The sequence below is a fragment of the Pygocentrus nattereri genome, chromosome 26, assembly GCF_015220715.1.
Source record: "Pygocentrus nattereri isolate fPygNat1 chromosome 26, fPygNat1.pri, whole genome shotgun sequence".
NCBI lineage: Eukaryota > Metazoa > Chordata > Actinopteri > Characiformes > Serrasalmidae > Pygocentrus > Pygocentrus nattereri.
This window is the reverse complement of record NC_051236.1, coordinates 26,214,984-26,242,977: the sequence shown is the minus strand read 5'-3', so window position 1 is coordinate 26,242,977 and position 27,994 is coordinate 26,214,984. Positions and strand designations below refer to the sequence as shown.

General features: G+C 39.5%; 1 protein-coding gene across 2 annotated transcripts in view; it reads right to left on the bottom strand.

Moving 5' to 3' along the window:
- Positions 1–27,994, bottom strand: part of nme7 (NME/NM23 family member 7) — a 49,458-nt gene extending 21,464 nt beyond the window's left edge. The window contains exons 1-9 of one of the 2 annotated variants that reach the window (XM_037534916.1): positions 27,984–27,994; positions 23,829–23,930; positions 23,453–23,619; positions 19,262–19,372; positions 15,301–15,351; positions 14,651–14,858; positions 13,615–13,720; positions 6,383–6,447; positions 5,387–5,455 (exon numbers count right to left, since the gene is read on the bottom strand). In XM_037534916.1, the coding sequence (XP_037390813.1) occupies positions 5,387–5,455; positions 6,383–6,447; positions 13,615–13,720; positions 14,651–14,858; positions 15,301–15,351; positions 19,262–19,372; positions 23,453–23,619; positions 23,829–23,831 (780 nt within the window). In that variant the 5' untranslated portion in view covers positions 23,832–23,930; positions 27,984–27,994. The other variant, XM_017698076.2, reaches the window with a different exon arrangement.

The following is a 27,994-nucleotide window of genomic DNA, read 5'->3' as shown; positions in this document are numbered from 1 at the left end:
CATTTGGCTTTTAATCCAAAAACAAAAAAACAGTTTTTGTTTTGTTCAAAAAGTCACACAAAACTAGAGGCAAACTAAATGGGTTTGGCATTACAGCCTAATATGCCCATTGTTAAATAATTGCCATTTTGTATGATAAAATTTAGTTTGAAGCAGCAAAAGTCTTTAAAGCTCTATTTAAACTACATTCATTTTACCAGAGGGGAGTGGTGATGAAATTTCTAAGGGATTCTGCTGGCTGATTTGTATGGGATAAAGTATTTCTGTAATTCCCCAAACTACTTCAGACAGCCCAGACTGAAATGTCATAGTTCATGTCAGCATTATAATTAAATGGATACAAACAAACAAACAAACAAACAAACAAGACCATCTAGTTAATACCAGATAGAAAAGTATTAGGCTAGTAAAGTGCACTCATTCAACCTAACAAATTCTGCCCTATAGAAGACAGAAATCTCCCTGCCTTGTGACAGGTACTTTTAGATACTTTATTTCATTCCAACTAGCCCATCACCAAAAATGCTTGCAATTACAGTCCTGTTTTGAATTTTGAATTGGTTTGCTTTTATCAACAGTTGTGCTGGAGCAAATGCATGTAAACCAAACAAGCACATCATAGGTATTATAAAAACAACCAAAGTTCTATCTTCGGAGTTGGTGCTGTAAAACCTTTAGTGGACAGTGGTGAGTAATGTTTGTTTATTTGAGCTTGAGCTGTATCCGTCCTTAGTTGGGAGCAGCTAAATGTCCGGAGACAGGGAAGATAGCTAATGAGCCATTTGGGCAGTTTTACCTGGGCTTGTACTTTAATACTTGCATGTGAAGAACAAAAAAAAAAAATCATTATTCATTCATTTATTGAGTAACATGAGTAATTGAGTACTTTTGTATTCAAATTATTCAGGCCAGTTCTACATTCTACACAGCATATTCCATCAGCTACTATCTTATTAAAAAAAGACATGACATGCATTTTTGTATCTGCACATATATTTGCACTCATATCTGCGCATTTTAAGAATTAAATATTAAATATTGTTAGTGTTATCAAAGCTTTTAATTGCTTATTTCATGCTGCATTAACTTACTGGTTGTGCCACCTGACCTTTCACACCAAATTCACATTAAACAGGCATCTAGAAACCTGTCCTTAAACTTCATACTTATTTTTCAGATAAATTAACATTATTAAAGTAATTACACTTTTTCATGTGTTATATACCCCCCGTGAATGGGCTACTGACCCTGCCATCACACATCACATCATGTAGGTTGCTTCGGGTCTTCTTTCTGATGCAATTCCCTGGGCTCTCTTTCATAAAAGCGTGTCAAAATAAAAGTCTTTTGTTTTTGGTTGTGCCATCTGACTTTTGAGGAAGCAAGTAAGTTGAGTATCTTTAAAGTTGCCTTATTTTGCAACATGGTTTTTATTTTAAAAAAAGTTGAACTTAAATATTTCATTTAGAATTTTATATAACCAAATTACCTTTTTTGGTTGTTTACTTAATCAAAATTTATGGTTGGACAGCTGCACTACCTGACATTTTTATATTTTGGGGGCAAAATAAAAGGAAAAAGACCTAAATGAATTTTATATGGATGCACTCATAATTGGTTCAAAGATCAGAGGTTTTGCTGAATAATGTGATATAAGCCATGTATTCATTAATTTTTTATGGGAAAATAACAGACATAAAAATGCACATCATGACCCTACTATAAAACAATCACCTTTTCTATGCACTTACACCATGTTCTGTGGCTACATGTAGACAGGATGCCAAAGCATTATGAATACACAGATGATTTGTTTCTTAAAATGTAAAGTAAAAACTAATTTCAGATTTTTTTTAATACTGTTTTAATACAGTTTGTTTCTACAGCCATTTTACAGCCAAATGGTTAAAAAACAAATATAAAACCAAATATAAAAAAATATAAAAACTCACTGCTTACATAATTAAGAATAAAAATACAGCCATATGATCAGACTAGGTCAGGCTCATCAGAGTAGTAGCAACAAAAAAAAAAAAACCCAACTGAATGTTTTGGGTGCTGTTGCACTCTTGCACTTTGCCTCAGGTGTTGTAAAAATGCTAAAAACAGACCACTGGCTTTATTACGGCTGGGTGGTAGTATGAGTAGAGTTTTGAAAAAACAGTGACCCAAACAAACAGACGTGAGGTAACACAGCTGCATAAGCATGACTCATTCATAGCACAGACCTCAATGTGCTAAAGAATGTATGGGCCATTTAATGCTCTTATAAGAGCACGACTGTTTTCAAAAATGCGTAATTGCCCACCACAAACAACAAACTTGACTTAAAATGTTTGTATTAAGCAAACTATCCTCTTTTTCTGGTTTAATTTATTGACATCAACACCAACAACAACGATGACAACAACAACAACCACGACAACAACAGCCTTCAGATAGTAAACATCCACAACCACCTTTCATGACTGAATTACAAGTATACAAAAGAGAAGAATAATGATAACCATTATACTGTATACAGCATACTGTACTGACTAAAATTTTCCCTTCTAGACTATAATTTGACCATCACTGCTCCTGTGGCCTTGTGTAAGTGTTATCAAGAGAGATTAAGAAGTTGATCAAAAGACTTCAGCAGTTCAGCCAAAGCCTCTGCTCTGCTATCACCCTCAGAAAGAAGTTAAAGTGAAGCTAATATCCTACATTTGTCTTGCATTCTACTTTTTTCAAGTCCACTTATACAAAACAAAAGTGGGTTTATGTACCAATACAGTCCTAATTAATGTTTGTGACCATTTTCAACCTCTCCTTATCCCTTAGAAGCAGAATCTTTTGTTGTCATTGTGCCCTTAAGACTGACATATATAAATGAGCACCATTCTGATTAGCTGCCCTGCACTGTGCTTTATAGCAGCCTGGGCTGAAACACATCTTATGACTTCACTGAGAATGGGCGGAACTAAACAGCTGTTGGCTAAACAGATGGAAAAAAAGGACAATAAATAAACAATGTTTTTATGCTGCATCAAAATTTTTCTCAAAAAAGGAAAGATAATTTGGTTTTCCATAATTTGGGCCTCAAACTTACACAACCTTATACTATTTGGCCTAAATTTAAGTGTTTACTTTTTAGTTCTAAAGTCATAAAATCATTAAAATTGTATAAACCAGAGAACTTGTTCACAAGTGGTCAAAAAACTACTAACAAATAATGGTAATTCCAAAAGGACTAAATGAAGTGTAGTGAAGGTCTAATTACAGGTGGAATTACTTTGCTGTCTAAATTCTCTCTCAATATACAAATGATATAATGGGATCGGTCTCATTTGGACATATTTCTATAGCCTAGATACACTATGTTGCCAAAAGTATTCAGTCACCCATCCAAATTATTGAATTCAGGTTCCAATCACTTCCATTGCCACAGGTGTATAAAACCGAGCACCTAGGCATGCAGACTTGCTTCCTTTTTTAAAGAACGGGTCGCTCTCAGGAGCTCAGTGAATTCCAACATGGTACCGTGATCGGACGCCACCTGAGCAACAAGTCCAGTCGTGAAATTTCCTCACTACTAAATATTTCACAGTCAACTGTCAGTGGCATTATAACAAAGTGGAAGCGATTGGGAATGACAGCAACTCAACAGCAAATGCCAACTTTCTGCAGAGTCAATCACTCCAAACTACAGACCTCCAAACTTCATATGGCCTTCAGATTAGCTCAAGAACAGCGTAGAGAGCTTCATGGAATGAGTTTCCATGGCCGAGCAGCTGCATTCAAGCCTTACATCACCAAGCACAATGCAAAGTGTCGAATGCAGTGGTGAAAAGTGGAGACGTGTTATCTGGAGTGACGAATCGCACTTCTCCGTCTGGCAATCTGATGGATGACTCTGGGTTTGGCGGTTCCCAGGAGAACGGTACTTGTCTGACTGCATTGTGCCAAGTGTAAAGTTTGGTGGAGGGGGGATTATGGTGTGCGGCTGTTTTTCAGGAGTTGGGCTCGGCCCCTTAGTTCCAGGGAAAGGAACTCTTAATGCTCCAGCATTCAGCAAGAGATTTTGGACAATTTCATGCTCCCAATTTTGTGGGAACAGTTTGGGGACGGCCCCTTCCTGTTCCAACATGACTGCACACCAGTGCACAAAGCAGGTCCATAAAGACATGGATGAGCGAGTTTGGTGTGGAAGAACTTGACTGGCCTGCACAGAGTCCTGACCTCAACCTGATAGAACACCTTTGGCATGAATTAGAGCGGAGACCGTGAGCCAGGGATTCTCGTCCAACATCATGTGCTTCTGGAAGAATCGTTAAAAATTCCCATAAACACACTCCTAAACTTTGTGGAAAGCCTTCCCAAAAGACTTGAAGCTGTTATAGCTGCAAAGGATGGGCCGACCTCATATTAAACCCTATGGATTAAGAATGTGATGTCACTCAAGTTCATATGCGCATGAAGGCAGACGAGCGAACACTTTTGGCAATATAGTGTATATCAGCATGTACTCATTATAGAGACAAAGCAACTAGAGATCTGCAAGATATGCTGTCTCCTTTGCAAAAAGCTGAAACCGTTCTCAGAGCTGAGATATCCTTTGTAATTTTGACAATATTACAGGAATTAGGTGAGAACAGAGTATCTTAACTATTATGAAAGTTGTTCAATTAAGATCTGCTGGTGTCTGCTGTCCTAAATTCTGGCAAACAGATTCAAATGATTCGTTATTCAAACACTGGCTCCCAACAGCAAAGATGTGTTAGGTGTATTATGGCAGGGAATGCATACATAGTGCATGGATAGGGAATGACACCCATGGCATAAAACAACTAATAGAGGCATACAGCACAGACCATCTGCACAACCATTAATGCACATTTTTAAATCAAATAAATGTGCAGTCTTGAAGGATTCAACCAGGTGTCTGTACGTCTGACATAACTTGGAAATAAAATATTGACCACACAGCCGAGGTACTTGACTGAAGTGGTAGGCGTGCCACCCCAGTGTGCAAGTAAGCAGCCAGGCAATCAGTATGATGATGAGAGTTTTCATGGCAACGGACAAGGTTCTGTACACAGCACTATAACCCTAGGCCTCTATTTCCCAGCGCTGAATATGGCTTATTTGTTGTGAAAGAGGTGTGTGAATATGAATCGCCTCTAGCTTGGCTGTAATTAATTAACTTGAGAGCAAAAACATTTATTAAAGCTTACTAACAAATACAAAAGTCAGGTTCTACAAAATAACACTTAAGCACTAGATTTCCTGAAAGTTCTGCTAAAAGCACTGCACAAAAAAACTGAAAAGCAGTCTGTTAAACCAAGTGTGCTGCTACAAAGCACAACTTTACTGAAAGTGTGAATTAGGCTACCTCTCTACTTACCGTATACTCTGTGACCACCCCTTTATAAACTTCTAAAAACTCCTCTGCATTTGCTCGATCCATGTTGAACTGTAAAGAGAATCAAAATGATTACAGCAAATAATTCTGCTTTATATACACAAGCATAAATGGATATTTGCAGTAGTTAAATGACACTAAATATCTGGGAAGATGGCCCAGTAACTCGAGGATTTAAAACAGAGATCCTTACTCTTAAGAGGTGTAAAATATTATAGTAACAAAATGCCCCTTTTAACAAAAACAGGAACATATCAATAGAGTGTTTATTACTTTCTATGGGAAAGAGGAAAAAGAGAAGGTCATCTATCACTAACTATAGGTTAATATCAAAAGGCTAGACCTCGGCAATAAGCTCAATATTAGTGAAAATCAGAAGCCTTCCTGTAAAGTTAGCCCAATTGCTTAAGAACAGAATCTTATGCCAAGGCCACAGCCTAGTGCTAACACTGCCAAATATAATCTCGGTGTTTTCACTGCAACACATTCACATGTTCAGCCATGCACCTACTGCATGACTTAAAAAGATTATGGTAGTAGCAAATCACCATTGACTGATTGTAGCTGAGGGCATCCACTGTACAATACATTCAGCGAAACCCACGTGACAGCTTTGTAGCTGTATAATTGGCCAGGGAGGGTCTCCGCAGAAAATTGTATTAGGTCACTGATTGCCTGTTTGACAGCAAGGTCATGTCAGACCATTAAAAAGAAAAGCAATCAAGTGTACAGTCACATGATTTCAGCCTCTCTGAAAAGGGCCACAGTTCATTAGGTGAGCGGTTCTACTGTGTCCATATTCTTGTGACACTTAGTAACTTTGTTTTAATCCATCACTATAATTCTGATGAGGCTCCATACACATTTTATGTTTGATTCACAAAAGCAAACCCTTTACAGATTCAAAACCTATCCAAAGAAATGTGCACGATTTATCAAAGGGGGAGGTTGTGTCTAAATGATGGTTCATTTACTTACCATCTGCAAGGCAGAAATCTCAAATCCAGCTTCGGCAATGGAGTTCAAGATCTTTCCTGTCAGAGCTGCGCATGCAAAAAAAAAAAAAAAAAAAAAAAAAAAAGTTCATTTCAAAACTGAAAAAAGTAGTCAAGACAGAGCTATACGTTTACATATAAAAATACAAATTAATGCAAATTATGCAAATGAAAATATAGTAATCCACACTGACAAAAATAGATGCTAGAGATAAAATATGATGGTCTTCATCTTTTTGTCTTCAGAACTACTGATGTTCCAGTCAAGTCAACAATGCTCTTTATCTTCTTCTGACTGTGTAATGCACTATGCATCACCGTGCTTAATGCTATTTTGAGCCATTCTGTAACATGTACACTCGTTTGGCTGCTGTGGGACCTGTGAGGAAGATATGAGTCATCAGGAGCAATGCTGGGGAAAAAAGCCCCAAGACTCTGGTTGTAATCACACTAAGCCTCATGCACCGTGTCAGACCTGTCACCATCAGCAGGATTCCCCTCAGACGTGACAAAGACTCACCCTCTTGTCCAGGCAATATTTTCTGTGCATTCTAATAACAGCCAACTAAAATTGATTTGTATTCACCACAGTGACAGTCTCTTCTTTCCGAGATTAAGCATTGTGACTGGGCCTCATATGCAGGATGAGCATGTCAGACAGTGAGGTGCTTGCTTTTGGTGTTCCTGAAGTAAGAGCCAGCTCAACAGGGACTGATGAATAGCAAATCTCATACACCACATTGAGATCAGCCTGTATTTTATCCCAACTGACCACAACAGAGTTGTGTTGACAGATAGGCCCATACACTTATAATGACACCCCGCTAATAATAAAAGATGTCAAAAAGATCTCGATGTCATGACTGACAAACAAGCCGTAATTCTTGGAAGGGACTTTAACTATTATGGCTGACTCTAAAAGCTAAACAGGTATTCTAAAGGGGTAGTCCACATATTTTTTAAAATGTATACATAATTCAGTCTTAGAGATATAAAACTCATGCAGAGTGGATTGATGTAAATGTAGAGAAATGTACTGACTTTTTTTTTTTTTTTAAATAAAAGTAGGAATTGGAATCAGGGGTCATAATATCTGCAAAGCAAAATGTAGCCTTTTTTATTTACTATCCAAACCACCAGTAAACTTACTTATGCCTTTCTTACAGGTAGTGCTGATAATGCTTAAATAGAAGTAACCTTCTATTTAGAGGGGAGGGGTCTTTGGGTACCATTTCTCCTTTCAATGCCTTCCATGTACATGTCTGCCATGAATTCTAAAAACATTGAGGACAGCAGAGAGTAATGTTTGTTTATTTGGTAGCTATAGAGCTAATTATATATATTTTTGGCATGTTTGCTATGGCAAAATGAGTATCATTACTTGTGTTGTCACTATTATGAAAAACTTAGTACTGCTTAACTCAACACATTCTGTGTAACTACACATTTGTATGAGTGTGTGCACACAATCTGTACAACCAGTGTCAGCTACTAAGTAAACATAACTAGTAAGTATTGTGTAATTAGCCAAAATATGGCCACAGGGGCTTGTATTTCCATAGTTGTGAACAATGAACAAGAAAAGACAATTAAATTATTAAATCACATTTATTTATATGACAACTAATCAGCAGCTAAAATGTCATGATCTTGACAGCCCTATTAATAACTTTTTCTGGGATAGCTTTTAAACACTTAAGATGTATGATTCATATCAGCACCCCTGTAAAGAATGGATCGTTTTGCCTCACACCTCTAAGAATGACTATTTACTTAAAAATCATATTAACTACTACTATTAGTTTCTACTGTTTCTTGTATTTTCCCTCTGAAATCAAAACTACCCCAAGAAGTTTTTTGAGACAGTGATTAAATCTAATTCAGAACTAAGAAAGAACGGAGCCCAAAGATTAAGATTTTAGTCCTAAAATAGCCTCATCCATATCCAGAAAGTAAACAAAGTCATTAAAGTCTTTGTCACATAAGGTTTACATTCAGGGTACAAGCAGCTCCTAGCATTGAGCTGCTCTTTGTTCCCTCTCCAAACACAAGCAGGCTGGTATAATAGCATGCATTCAGCAACAGCATATCAGTGTATACTTGAGAACAGCAGGCACAGTGCTGATGCAGGATGATGGCTCAAATGACAGTAAACAGGACAGTTAAACAGAGTCTGGGCAAACTAACAACACACAGGCCAACCCGACACCACAACTAGTGCAGAAAAACACTTATACGCACTCTCTCTCACTCTCTCCTATGGGTCGCACGGAGAGCTAGAGCCTAACCCAGCAGTCATTGGTTGGAAGGTAGGATACAACCTGGACTTGTTACCAGTCCATCGAAGGGCAGACAGACAGACATGTAACCAAAATAGAAAAATAATGTCAGGCTTCTGACATTCCTTACAGATTTTTCCCTTACTCACTAAAGTCACAGCACCATCCCATCCATGGATCTTTTATGGCCATGTGAATGGCACCTTCACACATCCTCCATATTCTCCCTGAGCATTAACACTGAGCCTGAGGTCCCAGTCACATCAGGAGCTTCCAGACGCAACCAGGCCTGTTGCTAGGCAATGGTGTTGTGGCTGCCTAGCAACACATTTCTCTATTCTAGTCACGAGTCTGCTCTTTCATTGGCTAAGAGGTTTTTCTTCAGTTAAGTCAAGCATGGTTGGTCATGGGTAAGCTCTACATGATCTAATGTAATGAAGGTACATTAATTTATGAAAGCCTTAGCTAATTTCTACTGAGAACATATCCTGATGGATTAACATATTTTTACTGGTTGAGTCTTCTGCACAGCACTGAGTTCAAACACACTTTACAATTAGTTGAGTCCCATGGATAGTTTAGTTCTATTGGTTGAAGTTACTGCCGAGTTTGTATTTCTATTGGCTGTTTCCACCAAGGTAGACTTTGATCCATATGGGGTGGCTCACAAGCAAGATTAATGAACAAAGCCCAAAGTTTAAGTTATATTGAGGGCAAGCTCCTAAGTAACATGATCTTGATGACTGCACTAAAAAATGGATACAAAGGCTTCACATAAACGGTTTTAAAATCTCACCAGGCTTCAATGGTTTTCTGTTAAAATATTATTAGGGTTTGTCCTGGTGAAAGTGTAATATATCCCAGGGATGAGGCTTTTGAACAATAAGGGTGAGTAAATGATTAGCCATTTATCATCATGCCCCTCCCTTACCAGCAGCATACATTTTTGAAAAGCTACATTTCTCTACAGCAATGTTTTCTCTTCGGCAGGCTGAATTAACTTGATTCAAATTCATAAGAGCCCGTGCAGAGAAAAATTTGCATGTTGCTCTAACCTAATAGCTTGTTATGCAATATGATGAGATGGTGACTTTCACAGGGCAAGATTAGTGGTCTGACTAAATAAGTGAGTTTAACTGACAGTTGAGGAATCATATTATACATATGAACAGCAATCCGTTGAGGATTATGTAACAAAAAGCAAAAGCAACAACACAAGGGAACCTGCCACACATGACCAGCCAGCAGAATTACTACAGGGACTAGGGCCCAATCTCTCAAATTACTTCCATCATACCAGCTCGCTTGACAGAGACTTTTGATACTGGCTATTATTATGTCTCCATGGTCACAAACCTGCTGGGCTCCAGACCTCTCAATCAAAAACATTTATTTGATAAATAAATAATACAAGCTACAGTCCTCTCTGAATCACCAGCCATCAGCATCCAAGCTGGAGGCCTGCAGGCAAGACACACTCCCACCGGAGGTCTGAGATCTTACTGTGTGTGTGGGAGTGTGTGCTGTGTACATACGCTCACAGTGGGTCTCTCGAGGTATCTGCCAACCTGGTGACTCATAGAAGAGCAGCACATTGCGATCAGGTGAATAGTCCTCGAGTAACAGCTCGAGCACAACGGGGCCCTCATCACTTCACAAGACAGGAACCCTTAAAGCATGATCGAGGGAGGGGGGGTCTTGGGGGGGGTTGGGGGGGCTGCTCCAACATGTAATTGACATTCAACAATGTGAAATCTAAAACATTTAAACATTTTTTTCTTTTACTTTTGTCACTGATAGTAAAGTGTTTTATGTTTCGATCCTATTGGGTGACAGAATCATCAAAACAGCAGGGCAAAAGGTTAAAAAAAAAATCTCCTTTTTGAACTACTGGCCATGAGGGCAACATTCTTAAACAGCTCAATACAACTACGCAACTATGTCTAAGCCTTTGAGCACTTGAATTTGGTTCCAAGTGGCAGAGCTTAGATCTGCACATTACCTAGATGAGATACTCAGGGGCCAAATGTTGACTATTTTGTAAGGAGTTATTGATTTGCTTCTTAGATACTAAAAGTCTTAAAATAAGCATAGGCATAACAGGTAATACATAACAGCAATAACACATAAGAATATATCTATACATCTTTACTGAATTGAATGGTAAATTTTATTCGGAAACATTCCAAGCAAGGAATTTTTTGACAAATAGGGAACATGTTTGCCATATTTGGGGAATATGGTCTAGGGGTCCACTTAACTCAAGTACTTTATCTGTATTGGCTATTGGATTACTTTTCAAAATTGCAGTGTCACTGTTTTTAGTATTATAAAAACCCATTTTGCTGCAGATACATGTATAACATGTCAATAATATAAAGGTTTCAAAAATGCTTCTGTAAAAGAAACATCCACAAGCTTAGAAAATTTCAACAACAACATAATTGTAGATGATGCCATAATAACTGAGAAAGCTGTATGTCATGCATGAAATGAACTTCTAATAATATGAACATTGAGAAAGAGAAAGAAAAAAAAAAAACTGTGACCAAGTCTCTCTAATCAAATATTTAAAGAAATATCAAGAATAGAAGAAATATCAATAAATAGCATCATAACATTTTTTGTTTTTTTTAACATGTTGTAGCAAAAATACTTTAAATTGTGAGTAAATAACTAGTTTAGGTTTACTTTATAACATTTCATTCTACAATCTAAGTAATTGTTGAATTACAATTATTAACATTACAAGGAATTCCAAACTTTTGAAAGGCAGTGTAAATATGGTCTTTTAGCTGCGACAGAGTGTGAAACATCTGGCAGTGTGTGCATCTGGCTGCGTAAGGCATGCATGCCAGTTTTGGTGAAGATACACCTTGAGTTGAAGAGTTGTAGCTATTTTGAAAAAGTTAACTGTAGATTATGTTGCACCCTTTTAGACGGAAGCTTCCAAAATTCATGCTGAAGCAGCTGCCACTTGCTCCAATTAGTAGAAGGGGCTCTAGGCACATGGTATGCAGAGTTGCACCACATATCCTGTCCCTACTATGCCAAAGGGACATTAAATGTTTATGTTGTTCATTAGCAAAAGGTGTGTGTGTGTGTTTATTGTATTATTTTGTGTTAGCGTGAGGGTTTAGTTAGTGTGGGTTGGGTGGTTACTGCAGAGTGGCACTGCATGGCTAGAGGTGACCAGCCTGCTCCCTGGCTGTTTGTATGTGCCTTTTCTGTTCGTTTAAATAAAGAGCACTTCTTGTAGCAAAAATCATGGCCTCATGTGTCTCTTTACCTAGACACTACAACATTGTGGGCATGATTTTAGAGAAAATGCAAATGATTTCAAAATTTAAATGCTTGACCGATATGAATCAAAGCAAGCAAAGTGTTGTTTACTTTATGCAAGTTCTAAGATCTAAGAGTCAATGCTTTTCAGTTTAGAAGTTACCATTTGTTCCATATGAGCTGTGGTCAGTGTCATTCAAGTTTCATGTCTATTGTGCTGTAGAAGCTTCAACAAGTGTTTGGACCCCTTAAAACTCACACTAGCAGAGCCAGACATAATTTCAAAACACAGCCATCTAATAATTTCAATATGACCAAATTACCTGCCCCAAATTCAATACAAAGAGATATATGAGAACAAGGAAAAACACTTCTTATATCATGTTCCTATTTATCCCTGAGTTCATAGCTAATTTCATAAATTATCGTTATGGTTTGGCGAGTTTCTGCCTTAGCGGAATATTCCCTCCAGGCCTATCTGCCAGCAGCAATGTGAAAGATCAACTACAGGCCTTTTCAACCCATGGTGGCTATGTGAAATATCTACCTCAGCTCCATTCAGAGGATTTGAGATTTCACAGGTCAGTGCCCTGGCGGCATGCTCCATGAACAGGGATCAGGAGAGGGATTTGGAAAAATCCGGAGAAAAGGTTGGTTAAGACTATGTGCTGGCTTTAGGGGTGACACACTCATCAATGTATAACAAGTACAGCGACAGTACAGCATGACTGGAAGGACACAGTTATCTAAGCAAAGAATTTTAAACAGTATGAAACACAGAAGAATCGCAGTGAACCTTAAAAGGCACAATTGCAGGGACACGCCATATATTCTCCAAATTAAAAAAACATATATACACACATGCACGCACACACACACCTTGTTGAAAGTATGCCATGAAGAATTATGGCAGTTCTGAAGGCAAAAGGGGGTCCAACCTTTTACTAGCAAGGTGTACCTAATAAAGTGGCCAGTGAGTGTATATATAAATACAGAGTCTTTCATGAGTCACTCCACTCAGTTTTAGGAAAACAAAGTTGTGCCTATCCATAAGACAATACAATAAGTAAACAATAAGCAGGCTTATCACTAGTCACTTAAAATGGCTCAAACAATAACAAAACAGGCAGATTTGCTTGGCTTTTAATGCCTCCAGTAAGCCTTTATAAGATTGGTACAAACCTCCAGCTGGAAATGTCATTTCATATATGAAGCATAAACAAACCGCATTCAGTTGTGAAGTCATGTATGTCATTAAAATGAATGTGACATGGAACAAGGAGACTTCAACCTTAACCATGTTTTTGTTCTCCTGTTAAATGTTCCAATTTATTTCAGGTAGAATGTATGTGGAGCTGCAATGTGCCCCTCAGCTTGCATGTGCTCTTGTTTCACTTTAACCCTGTATACACCACAAACTGCAACTTACAATTTGTAAGTTAGCTTTTCAGATATTTTGAACACCTCAGGCAAAGTTCTGAGAAATCCCAAGGGCATTTATCCATTCAGTACAGCCCATGCAAACCATGTGGAACCTGCTTTACAAAGTAATGTTCCACATTTATGTTTCTATATGAAACCATACAAATGGCCTTCTCTCCATTAAAACAGAGGCCAATAAGTGTATGTGTTATTTGTGTATTTAGAGTCTTACCCTCTGAGATAGCATGAGGTTTGACGATACAACAGGTGCAGTCTGAGTATTTGGCTGTGTTGGAGGGGCCATGCCCTGCAGTGGAAGGAAAGAAAAACTCCAGCTCCTACAGAGAAAAACAGTAAGCACTATAAAAGCAGCAAAGTGTAGGCTGTGCCATGTGCAAGAATTAAACATCTTATTTAATTAAGTCCTATTTAATCTGTAATGAGTAGCTGAAATGTTGTTTGTTTAAAAAGCAAAAGTTCAGATTAATACTACATAGGGTATTTAATTTTAAACATGTTATCTAAAGGCCAGTGACCAAAAATAAATAAATACTGATTGTCTGTGTTTGATTATTTGGATTCACTAGGCCTGTTACAAGTATTATATCATCACCTGATCAAACATTATTTGAGCCTTGATTATTTTTGCCATCAGCTTTTACAGCTTTATATGTATATGCAACAAACAATATCAATTTGGTATTGGGTGCGCTTCCATTGCTAAGGCTGAGACAAAAAAAACCCATTTCATAAGATAGGTCAACACAAAAACACAAAAACAAAAACTAAATTCTAACCACTGACTGGTGCTTGAATGCTTTTAGAGGGCCCCTTCCCCCTTTAACCTCAGCAGTTGCATGCAATGAGCTAGAGGTCCTAAAAGAGCACTGACTAAATGCATATTTCAGTACAAAGTGACCATAATTTGGTAGGTTTATTCTAGTGCAATGTATGTAAACACTGAATAAAAGCAATGCAGTCTTTGGTTTCGTGTGACTACAAGTTCTACTTTGTTTCCTCTAACTTATAAAATCTCCGAAAAAATGTTGTTATGCATATCATGTATCATGAAAATGTCAATTAACCATCGGCAAAAATTCATGTTTGTGAAAGGACAAATGAATCAGACTGAATGATACGCCAGTCACTTCTTTTTCTGAGAATTCTAAAGATGAATACCAACAGGAGAATGTTGGTCTACCCTGCAGAATATTTGGCCAGTGTGACTGGCATTTTGAGAACTGGATGGAGTGTGGCATTTTAAATACCCTTGCTGCAGATGCCAAGGAGTCTGACCCATGCCCTGCATTTTTTGTGCCATCTGTGCCAAACTGAGCACGGAGGCTGTTTGGAGCATCTTTGCGTGCCACGCTGGAGTCAGTGGGACCCAGAACTCTCCTCCAGACTGACACGGCCTCGTCTCCCATAAGCTCCATGACAATCACTGGCCCAGAGGTGACAAACTGCATCAGGTTACTGTTTAGCAAAAAGAAAAGAAAAAAAAAAAAAGTGTGTATGTGGTGAAAATAATCTTAGCTGACAACATTATCAACTTAAAAGATCATAGCAAGGAACCGTCACTGAGCAGTACATTTAAAATCTTTGTCACACTGGAGAAGTCTGAAGGACAAGGCCACATATAATGGCACCACAATGTCCTTGCAACATCCTTCAATGAAGCAAAAGATTTTAAAAGTTTCAGTTCAAAGATGACTGCAAGGCTCTGCTACGTCACTGCCTTGTTGTAAAAACACAGAAATGTCATTCAAAGACATCAGAAGGTTACAGATTCATCGTCTCAGAATCAGTGCAACGTCACAAGAATGCTTATGCAAGGTGTTTGGCCTTTAAAATTTCTTTGAAAAGCTCACCTGCAACCTCGGCACATGAGTGAATCATTCACCCAGGAAAGACTTACTTGAAAAAAGACTTTGACTGATGTTCCATGTAAAAGTCTGCTGCCTGCTTCCTGTAAGAAAGCCATAAAAGTACACACAGTTAATAAGTGATCCAATGAGCCAAGCTCACTTCTATAAGACAGGGGCTCAAAGCAAGAACAATTTGTTCCCATTCAGTTGGTCCAGAAGTCTCAAATAATCTCAATTATTTTTCTATCATTTACTGAATGACCTGCAATGGGTTTTCCCCTCACTGCAGTTTACATAGATATGACAAGTTTAGCACCACAGAGTTTAATTACATTAAGCATTTACAAACATTTTTTTCCATAGTTAAGCGCAAACTAAGACACAGAGGGAAGGTTAACAGTCCTGATCAGCATAAAATGATAATCCCTCCTAGAGGAAAGGAAAGATTAACACTCAGCATTTTCCAACAGAAAAATGGCCACAGTTTGCTACCGACATGGCTATCTTAAAAAAACACTGTGTAATGACAGTCAGTACACTGTAATAGATAGTAATATACTTTGCAGTGACAGATAAATAACGACAGCAGTGTTGCAGCTAACGCAATGCTAGTCTACGCACCTATAGGTTAGCACATAGTGGTCAACATTTATTTTCTCCACTGCCTACTATAATACAAGTAACATAAAAGACTGACCCTGTAACATCACCTTCTAGTCTTCCAAGAGGAAGAAAAAATTATACCCAAGTTTAAGACCGTAGACAGATATGGCTGATATCCACAGTTATAGTTTGAATTAGACTGATCACTAATAATGTAAAGGCAGCCAGGCAACAGAAATCCAAATATGACTTTCAAAAAATATTTAATTAGGAAGAAAGTGCACATGAATAATTTTGATTAGATAATGAATCAGCAGAATGACTTTTTCACTTATTCAACACTCATTAACACTTCAGATCAGAGCTAAGCGGAAGTCTCAGTGTCTGACTGGGTGTGTGTTTACACCACACAGGCAGGAGTAATGCTGCCACCAGCTGCTCTGAGAGAGAGAGAGAGAGAGAGAGAGAGAGAGAGAGAGAGAGAGAGAGAGAGAGAGAGAGAGAGAGAGAGAGAGAGAGAGAGAGAGAGACACACAGCAAGAGACACAGCGAGAGACACAGCGAGAGAGAGAGAGAGAGAGAGAGAGAGAGAGAGAGAGAGAGAGAGAGAGAGAGAGAGAGAGAGAGAGAGAGAGAGAGACACAGCAAGAGACACAGCAAGAGAGAGAGAGAGAGAGAGAGAGAGACACACAGCAAGAGACACAGCAAGAGACACAGCGAGAGAGAGAGAGAGAGAGAGAGAGAGAGAGAGAGAAAGAGAGAGAGAGAGAGAGAGAGAGACACAGCAAGAGACACAGCAAGAGAGAGAGAGAGAGAGAGAGAGAGAGAGAGACACACAGCAAGAGACACAGCAAGAGACACAGCGAGAGAGAGAGAGAGAGAGAGAGAGAGAGAGAGAGAGAGAGAGAGAGAGAGAGAGAGAGAGAGAGAGAGAGAGAGAGAGAGAGAGAGAGAGACACAGCAAGAGACACAGCAAGAGACACAGCAAGAGACACAGCAAGAGAGAGAGAGAGAGAGAGAGAGAGAGAGAGAGAGACACAGAGAGAGACAGACACAGAGAGACACAGCGAGAGACACAGCGAGAGAGAGAGAGAGAGAGAGAGAGAGAGAGAGAGAGAGAGAGAATGACACAGAGAGAGAGAGAGAGAGAGAGAGAGAGAGAGAGAGAGAGAGAGAGAGAACGACACAGAGAGAGACAGACACAGAGAGACACAGCGAGAGACACAGCGAGAGACACAGAGAGAGAGAGAGAGAGAGAGAGAACGACACAGAGAGAGAGAGAGAGAGAGAGAGAGAGAGAGAGAGAGAGAGAACAACACAGAGAGAGAGAGAGAGAGAACAACACAGAGAGAGAGAGAGAGAGAGACAGAGAGAGAGAGAGAGAGAGAGAGAGAGAGAGAAAAAAAAGAAAGAAACTAACCCTATGGAGAACAAAAAGAAATAAACTAGACTAATAGTGGACTAATTTATATTTTTACAGTTTTAAATCATTCAGTCATTAAGATGTAAATAAAGTCCCTCAGAGTAGTTTGATGTGGAAACTTCATAATTGTTCACACTAGTGGTTATAGGAACCAGACATCCAAAGTGTTTGTCTCTAAAGGCTGAAAATAGCTGAAAACTCTGACATAACCTGGTTAAGAATACGATACCTAAAACCTAAGACATTGTTTTCTGAGACAAGGTTCTGGCCTAAAACATTCTTAAACTAATTCATGGCAGAGAGCTACAAGCAGGATGTTGTAGGGCAAAAAATAACACAGATGGCACCGATCCAAACCCAGGTATCAGTATCAGGCTGGTAGAGAATACTGTGTCACATACAAGGGGGGGCGGGAATAGGAAATCTAGCCTGAAACAGAACACACTCAGAACACACACTGTATTTCTTTATGTGGGGCAGTAGAGTAGTTTGAGCATAATGGTCTACTTTTAGATCAGGGGTCCTGTGATCTCACAGGTCTTAGATACCTGAACTCCTCCATTATTTGCCAGGTTTAGTGAGCGTGTATGTGTAGGGCAACTACCTGCACCCCAGTTTTAGATGCTCATCCTAAGTGAAGTGCTTCAATTAAAATAAGCTCATTTTATAACACAGTCATTTTTAGAGAAAAAATATCAGATCAGTATCTGCTGATTTTCAAACTTTCAATATTGGTATCAGAAAAGAAACAATTATGCAATCCCTACAAAACAGCATACAAAGAAACTTTTTTCAGATTTATCACTGTTTTACCATTCTGTAAAAACAGAAGTCATGTGTCGGTTCGCTGGTCATTTTGAATAGTAAATAAAATGACTATACTTGGGTTGCAGACATCATGACCTCTAGATCCTATAGCTATGCAATTTGGAAGGTTTTCTACAATGAACCAGACTACTCTGAATGGCTGTTTCATCTCAATAACTGAAGCAGACCTCTGGAAAAATCGATGAAATTTTCCTTTAAAGCATTTGGTTTGGGATGGGTTTAGGTCACTTATGACTGATTTTTGGAACATCTTGGAATGCATCTAAAAGTAAGATGTCATGTGCTCATGGTTCATGTGTACAGATTTTAGTTAACTACATCTACAACTAAATATCTAAATGTAAATGTAACTGTGTGAATCGGTTTACATTTACAAACATTACAACTGCAATTCTTCCTTAAGAATCCCATAGCTAGGAGTGACAAATCTGTGACAGTGGTGCTTATTTTTAGACATCTAAAGCAGATAAGCAAATACTGTGGTTGGGACAAATGTAACCTGTAGCTAGCTAATTGATGGATAATGGGACAATGTTTACTGAGCAATTTCAGGAACAGTAATACAATGGCTCAGAGCATGAGCACACCAAAGCAACAAGACAGACTCAACTGTTTGCACACATCCCTGCAGCTAGTCATCAGCCTTTTTTCCTGATAAACTACCTTTATGCAAAGTTCAGTATCAAATCAGTTAAACTACATCTTTAGAGTGACTAGTTGAATTAGGTATGGTAGAGTAAGATTAAAAAACTAAGATAACTAAACTAAGGATCCCGTGATCTCTTGTCAATGCCATATGTTCCTGGTATGTGTAATTAAATAGATTGCTCTCCACTGCCAAGGCTCTATGTCACCTGACAATTCACAGCAGGCCTACAAGCAACATCTGTAACCTTTAATGTTAGTTTTAAACTGCTTCTAGTGAAAGTCTCCCTATGATTCCACAGCTTTCCTGGCTGACACCAAAATGTTTTACAAGACATAAATGAGCTCATTTATAATTGGGCAGAATCTTAAACACACCTATGACAAACATAAACATACTCTGGAGATGACCACTGTTAATGACAGCACTGCTATCTCAAATATGTTGAGCTAATTACAAAGTGCTGAAAGACAAATAATGTGTTATAGGGCTTAACGCTCTCTTAGCTTACCAGGTTAACTTGGTCATCTTGGCTTTGGTGACAATAAGGCCGGCATCATAAATCATCTGAATAATGTCACCCACTTTGGTCACAGCATCAGGCTTAATCATAGCCAGAGTCCTGAGAAAGACAAACAAAAAAGGAATTTGTAGACTGTTGGACAAGCAAACCTTCATGAGGCTCTCGGCTAAGGTTCAAAGTATCAATGCTCATCAAGTACCTCATCAGAATCAAATATAGGATAAGAGGTGACCACACCAGCATGCCATCCTAGTTTACAGAGCAAGTCTGGTTCAAATATCTGGTTAAATAGACAGCTAATTAATCTAATGAGCTTTTCATTAAGAAAGCTACAAATCAGACATAAAAGGGATGTCTAGTTTCATTTAAAATGGCTGAAACTTACACATAAGAGTTCATAACTTATTATTGATGTTTATCTGTAAAAATTGATGCAGAACAAAGACTGAAATTTTGAAAAGCTGACCTGACAGAAACAAAGTTGCTAAAGGTCCCCAGTAATATCTCATCCCTACTTTTAATGAACATATGGGATTTTGACCAGTTATTGCACATGTGCTAGGAAGAGAAAATAGTTAACTACAGGGCAGTTTTTCAGATCCAGATTAAACATAAACCAAGAAAATTTTTATATTTCATGGCAATACAGAACTGGCACTGCAGTTTAGCTCAGTATGTGCTTAGTCTGTGCCCACAAAAAAAGTGTAAGCAAGCTGCATGAGCCAGTGTAATCAGATTTTTAAAAATTACAATAGTTTTTACTACCCCACAGGGTATAACCAAACAATCGATTCTTAATCACTCATCTCTTGCTCTCTGATTACATTCATAGCACACAGGCTGACGCAGAAGAAGAGATGAGGCGCCTGAAGAAAGCTGGTTTTTGTTTTCGTTCCATATGTGAGTCACCAGATTACCACTAATTGAAATTACCTCTGAGATCAGTGACGACTCGAAAAGGTTGACAGAATGATCCATTAGTGTAGTAATCAGAGATATGCAATTTGGGTTTGACTGGGAAGAGCACTTAGTCTCCACAGTCTGATTTCAATGTCAGATAAAGAAGCTTGGGCTTGGACTTCATCTGGTCTTTATCTTGTAGGACATGGAAATACTGATTTTTTGGACTGCATGTAAAGATATCATCTGCTCTATTTTGAAAATAACCTTTCAGGAGAACAGAAGAACATCACAAAGCTTCAAGGTGTTTGGAAAGTATTTTTAGCTGAGTTATAACAGCCGGAGAATACAGGATGGTGAGCTACCTTTCAATCTGTGACAAAAGATGTTCACAGTATTAATATACACTGCTCAAAAAAATAAAGGGAACACTCAAATAACACATCCTAGATCTGAATGAATTAAATATTCTCATTGAATACTTTGGTCTGTACAAAGTTTAATGTGCTGACAACAAAATCACACAAAAATCATCAATAGAAATCTAATTTTTTAACCAGTGGAGGCCTGGATTTGGAGTCACACACAAAATTAAAGTGGAAAAACACATGACAGGCTGAATTTTGATGTGATGTCCTTAAAACAAGTCAAAATGAGGCTCAGTATTGTGTGTGGCCTCCACATGCCTGTATGACCTCCCTACAACGCCTGGTCATGCTCCTCATGAGGTGGCGGATGGTCTCCTGAGGAATCTCCTCCCAGACCTGGACTAAAGCATCCGCCAACTCCTGGACAGTCTGTGGTGCAACGTGGCGCTGGTGGATGGAGCGAGACATGATGTCCCAGATGTGCTCAATCGGATTCAGGTCTGGGGAACGGGCGGGCCAGTCCATAGCTTCAATGCCTTCATCTTGCAGGAACTGCTGACACACTCCAGCCACATGAGGTCTAGCATTGTCCTGCATTAGGAGGAACCCAGGGCCAACCGCACCAGCATATGGTCTCACAAGGGGTCTGAGGATCTCATCTCGGTACCTAATGGCAGTCAGGCTACCTCTGGCGAGCACATGGAGGGCTGTGCGGCCCTCCAAAGAAATGCCACCGCACACCATTACTGACCCACTGCTAAACCGGTCATGCTGAAGGATGTTGCAGGCAGCAGATCGCTCTCCACGGTGTCTCCAGACTCTGTCACGTCTGTCACATGTGCTCAGTGTGAACCTGCTTTCATCCGTGAAGATCACAGTGGCGAATTTGCCAATCCTGGTGTTCTCTGGCAAATGCCAAGCGTCCTGCACGGTGTTGGGCTGTGAGCACAACCCTCATCTGTGGACGTTGGGCCCTCATACCATCCTCATGGAGTCGGTTTCTAACCGTTTGTGCAGACACATGCACATTTGTGGCCTGCTGGAGGTCATTCTGCAGGGCTCTGGCAGTGCTCCTCCTGTTCCTCCTTGCACAAAGGCGGAGGTAGCGGTCCTGCTGCTGGGTTGTTGCCCTCCTACGGCCTCCTCCACGTCTCCTGGTGTACTGGCCTGTCTCCTGATAGCGCCTCCAGCCTCTGGACACTACGCTGACAGACACAGCAAACCTTCTTGCCACAGCTTGCGTTGATCTGCCATCCTGGATGAGCTGCACTACCTAAGCCACTTGTGTGGGTTGTAGAGTCCGTCTCATGCTACCACGAGTGTGAAAGCACCACCAACATTCAAAAGTGACCAAAACATCAGCCAGAAAGCAGAAAGGTACTGAGAAGTGGTCTGTGGTCCCCACCTGCAGAACCACTCCTTTATTGAGTGTGTCTTGCTAATCGTCAATAATTTCCACCTGTTGTCTGTTCCATTTACACAACAGCTGTGAAATTGATTGTTAATCAGTGTTGCTTCAGTTTGTTGGACAGTTTGATTTACCTGGAGTTATATTGTGTTGTTTAAGTGTTCCCTTTATTTTTTTGAGCAGTGTATAAAACACAGCTTTAGGCAAAGAAATATAGGTTGATGGTGGAATTAAATGTTGATTTATCAGTAACTTTACTTTAGGGTAGTTTTTAAGAGTGGGTAATCTGGCAAAAATAACAGCACACAATACTTTAAAATTTTACAATACACGATAAGTAATACATTATTTGGAAACAGATACAAAGGACTACATTCTACAATCAAAACTGCCCTAAACATAATTAAACAGGACTATTGATGCTTTCTACATAATTATACATGCAGCTGGTCAGTGTTCTGTAAGTACAGGCATAAAGCATTTTGTGCATCACGATAACTTTATCATGTTGATGATGACGTGATATTGCCCATCTCTAGTAGTATTTATAATGCTTCATGCAATGTGCATAAGCCCTTCTTGACAATTGACACTCCAGCAGCTGGCACTGGTCATATGGGCTGCATTTGCAACTCTCATGTCAAGTTGACAATTTTTTTTCTATTAGGTTGTCCAGACACTTTCTGGGATGAAATCACATATGCTTTTCCTCAGTGTATGAGACAATGACATAACGCTGATATGACATTTTGTCTAACCGGCCTGACTTGGCAAAAGTGAACATCATCTGTGGCCCCAATGTGAAGGAAGTTTTACTATTTATCAGCATTATGCCACTCTATGCAACTAAACTACAAAGTCAGTTGTTAAATTATATCATTTCCCCGAAGAAAACAGTGTCATGTACGGAGCCCTGCTGGTGACACCCTGTATAGATAAAAATAATGTGCATCCACGACTTAGTAAGGCGTGGGAATGAGATAATTAAGTCGTGGCCACGATTAGTAAAGCATGGGAATGAGATCCTAATGCATGGCCACAAATTAGTAAGCTCTGATCTCATTCCCACGCCTTACTAATTTGTGGATACGCATTATTTTTATTTACACAAGATGTCAACAGCGAGGCTCGTAGTCATGACATAAACATCTCAGAAAAAAAGAGGAAAAAAAAAATAAAAATCACTCATCTGACCCATTAACTTTGAAATCATAAATGGGTATCAAAGCTGACAAAAGCAGCCTTTATGATAGACAATGCGTATTGGAATAGGTCATTTTCATAACTATTTATAGGGTTTCTTTATTTTGTCAAAACCTATAAGTTTATGTAGGTCTCATGTAATCTTATAAACACTACAGTAAAGTGGTACCAATTTATCTTCATGCTTTTCATGCTTATCTGAAGCAGCTGCAGCTCACTCGTTCTCTTATATGCCCAAATAAAAGCCTATGAACTTTGATTTATGTAAAATTTGCAAAAAAAAAAAGAGGGGGATACTACCTCTCTTTCTTGCTGCCAAGTTTGTTGGCTGTATACTGGTCCCCATAGTCAATGAGGTTGAGTTGTCTAGAGAAGACGTTAACACGATTCCCCACAAACAGATCCTCCGGATGGAGATCGTCATATTTGGTCCTCCTCAAAAAGGTACGCTGATTCTTCACATCAAACTAAATGACAATCAAGAAGGTGCTGTTATTCATAACAGACTTCGAAAACATGCTTGTATTAGACATCACAGATTCTGGAATGTAGATTACATGATGCTTTGATCAAGTTGTGCCAAAAGTAATAATATTTAAACTGAACACATATTCCATGTGTGAGTGGGAATAAAAGTTCATAAGACTGTCGCTCTAAACAAAGCCTAATTGCTTACCATCTCCACTGAGCCATCTTTAGGGTAGAACAGCAGCTGGTAGCGCCGGAGGAGAGCGGCGCTGGGGTCGTACCACTCAGCCAGGAAGGCAAAGCGCTCCTCCTGTGAACAGCACAACAGAAACACACTGTGAACTCTCTGATCTGCTCGGGCCCAGCAGGGGGATGTCAGTATGGCGACCCCTGAGCCGGGACAGGCAGCCAGAGCTCTCTGGGCCTAACCCCCAGTACGAGCAGGCAGCTGGGTTGTGTCACAACATGGAGCCTACCACTCCTTGCTCTAAGTGCAAGCCTCTGTTCCCCTGGGGGTGCCTCACTCAAGCCAGGGAGCAGTTACACAGCTGCTGCTGCTGCTTTCACACCAACACTCAGCCCTCAGGAGCTGCAATATGGTCACTAAACGTGGAACAATCCAAAGGTCAAAATAATGGTTATTACAAAAGAAATAAGATGGTTTTGATATAAAATAATTGGCTGTTGGCCGTTCTCGGTGTTTAAATTGACCTCTCACTTTAACAGCACTGCTATAACCTTTTTGATTTCACCTGCCTTAACCTTTTTCACCTTCACAACAGGCAGAGGGTGCCCTTGGAAACATGGAGGAGAAGGCATGTGCTATCTTTACCTCACTGTCTGCCCCCTGCTGGATAGAAGCCCCACATACTGAAGATGCATGTGGGATATCCAGCATGTCATCCAGACAGAGCTGGAGCAGAATACTGATGAGAAACTCTTCTCATTGAGCTTTGTTAACCAGGGGATATCAAGGGTCACTTCACAGAGTTGTAGAATTCCCATTTTTGTTGCAAGATGACTTATTAACTAATAACCTTCAATATCCACGTTAATAACTGAAAGGGTGTGTAATAGTTATGCAATCGTAGCAGTAAAGCACACAAATGAGAATGCTTTGCTTCAGTAACTCCTGCTGGAGCACGCTTTACAATTGTGGAGCACTTTAAATAAAGAGAACACCAATTAAGTTCAGTAAGTAAGAATTAGTCCAATTAAACATATGAGCCAATCGGTCAGTCCTTGATCAGTCAACATACGACACAAACATACAATTAATCACTTTTATCAATTAAATTTCATATTCTGTTTATTCTCTTTGATAAAAAAAAAACATTTATTCTTTCAATTAGATCTCTTGGTTCCTAGTGGTGTGGAAATTGATTCTCACTTTGCTGAGCTCCACATACTCTAACTAGCCTAACTCATTACCTACTACACAAAATTAAATAACCTACTTCACTATATTATGTTAACTAATAACGTTTACAGGGGAAAAAAACACTACGGGTTACATCAAAGCTCCATGAAATTAACTGTTGCACTCTTCTGTTCTTTTTTTGTGTCTGACCTAAAGAAAGCCTTTCACACAAACGAGCAGTTTATATCTAATATGAGGGGCCCATCCCCCAGGGAGAGCTATTTTTACCCCTCACTCAGCTACGGTAGAGATAGTATTGGCATGAATTGCCTCCTCTGAACGAATGAGTGCAGGCAAGCATATACCCTATAGGTAGTCTTGGTTCTAGTCATCCTGAAATGTCTAATTACATCACAACTCCAGTGAAGAATGGAGCAGTGTAGAACCACCTGGTTATGACCAAACAAAAATAGGTGACTGGCGGCACTAAAATTATACCGCAGGGTTCAAAATACCCAGCCATGTTTCCAAAAATAAGCCCCACTAACTAAAAGATGTTATCACGAAGGACTGACTCCAAGACAGGGTAGACACTGTGGACAAACGAAATGAATGAGAAGCCAGTAACCACACATGCCACTGACTCGCTCCATTCAACATTTGGATGAACAGTAGGCATTTTTAGGAATCATTGAATAGCTCATGAACACAGAGAGGGAACAGATTCCGTCAACAATCTCAGCGGCTCAACAAACTTTTTAAGCAATAACTTACAAACTCCAAACTTGTGTCATGTATTGATAAATAAAACTTAAGGCTGATTTTTTTTCCCCCTTCAAATAAGAACCTAAAAACATGCAAGACAGACGCAGCATGGACCGCCTATGTGACGCAAGAGCCTCAACACACTTGCGCACTTCAGGTCATACTGTGTCAAACCAAAGAAACGTAGGTCCTGCTCAGCTTGCATTTCATCAACCCTACCATTAAATAAATTAGCAAGAACTTCCCTGAACTACTGTTTACATAACCACGCTGCTTGCTGAAAATGTGATGCATTTCTTTTTCATGAGCAAAGCTGTTGAGAACTTGGTGTGAACCACACTGTGGCACTTGGCCCATCTGTCAGTGGGATGTTCTGGACTCTCATTCCTCTCATGAAAGAGGTGATGGACGGCACACATGAGACAGATCACATTTCCTCACTCCCTGCCTTGTTCAGGTTTAACCAAGGACAGCTGTGTCTCTGAGGACGTAAGGAGATCAAACAGAGACTTCCTGACTAAAATCAGTACTATGACCGACCAGTAACTGCCTGCCTTTTAACAACATGGCTGCACTAACAGTCATTCATGAAACACGTCTTTCTCACAGATTTGACTGAAATCAATGAGTCTTGGCTAACCTACTTGTCTGAGTCTAGCCAGAGCAAACTGGAAATGGCTAGGCTAATCTGCTACCTTTCACAGTGGGTCGACTCTCAAGCCAAAGTGGGCTTTCCTTTCAAAGCCCTTCTTGGAAACCAACACTTTCTCAGACACCTACTGTTGTCCTGTGCTATTACAGCAAACATTTCATGCTGTTTGGATGAAGCCTGCGTACAGATCAATGTACACTCATTTAAGAGACACAATGTGAAAAGTGTAAAAAATATCAAAATAAAGAACAGGACTAAAAGACAGTTTGTGCCACTAAAGAGTATCGAAAAAGCCTGATTATCAGTGACAGCCACAGGCTTATTAAGTTATGTACAACTGTTTTACCTGGTGATTTTCTAGGATAAATAACAAGTCCTCTGCAACCATGCAATTTGTTTTGATTTTGGTTGTGATTTTCACAATCATATACCCATATGGGAAAAGAGATAAACCGTCGCTCAAATGAGTGAGAAAATGATCAACGTAAGTAACGGACATGTGTCAAACTTAAGACAGTCCTGTACTGTAATATTGTCTTCTTGTTAATGTTGAATCGCAACTCGATGAAACGAGTCTTAGTGCTCGTATAAAGGGCACGTCTGACATCTAGTGGCAAACCACTAACAGAGTCACATATTCTCACTGTGGAAGACCTGCAGGGCTTTGCCATGCAGTTTTCATGCTAATTATGTCTTCGTGCAGAAGCGCAGTTTGTTTAGATTTAAAAATCTGCCCATAAAGTCTCTCCAACTAGATAAGTAATAACGCTGCTTAACGTAGCGAGCTAGTCAACTCAGTTGTGTCACTGTAGGGTCTCTGTCACTCTGGTTGTAATTCACCCTTGCAACATTAGCCACATGCATTTATTTAAAACGTTAGGACACGGCAAACAATAAGCGAACGGACTTTAAAACGTGCTTTCCCGTTCTGCAGGATAACCAAGTTAAGCCAGGTTAACGTTACCGTTAGCAAGCTAGCTAGCCTAGATAACCTATGTTGTGTGTGGAGCTGGTTTCTGAACTTTAGCAGCTAACTAGCAAGTTGGGCTTTAATGTGCTACTGCGGCAATACACGCTGGACACTGTTTTAGCAGCCACATGTTTGTAAAAACAGTGAACATGCAGCTAACCTATGACTTGTTTATTTATCGTTATGACAGTTAACGTGCTAGCAGGTTAGCTAGCTAGCTAACAGCCAGACGCGCTTTATAACCGAATGAGAATGAGCTAACGCCAGCTAGCAAGACTTTGCCTAGACGACTAATATACTAATAAATAAAAACAACGCACAGTTAGCTAGCAGTACTCTCACCCTCAGCGAGATAACTTTACCATTTTCCGGGTCCAGAATCCTAAACGGCTGTTCTTTATCTGTTGTAACTGCCGTCGGCTGTTTTGTATCTTAGCTTGCTCGCTAGAGTATACGCGAGTTCGTCTCCATAGCAACAAAAACAAAGCCCCGTAACGCCTGCTAATAAAAATGAACCATATTCAGTTTCATTTCAGCCAGGAGGGCAAGACACTTCACTCCTAAAGGGCTCCGAGACGAGAATAAACAGAAATAAACAGAGAACGCTCAACTTTACTTTTAAATCGT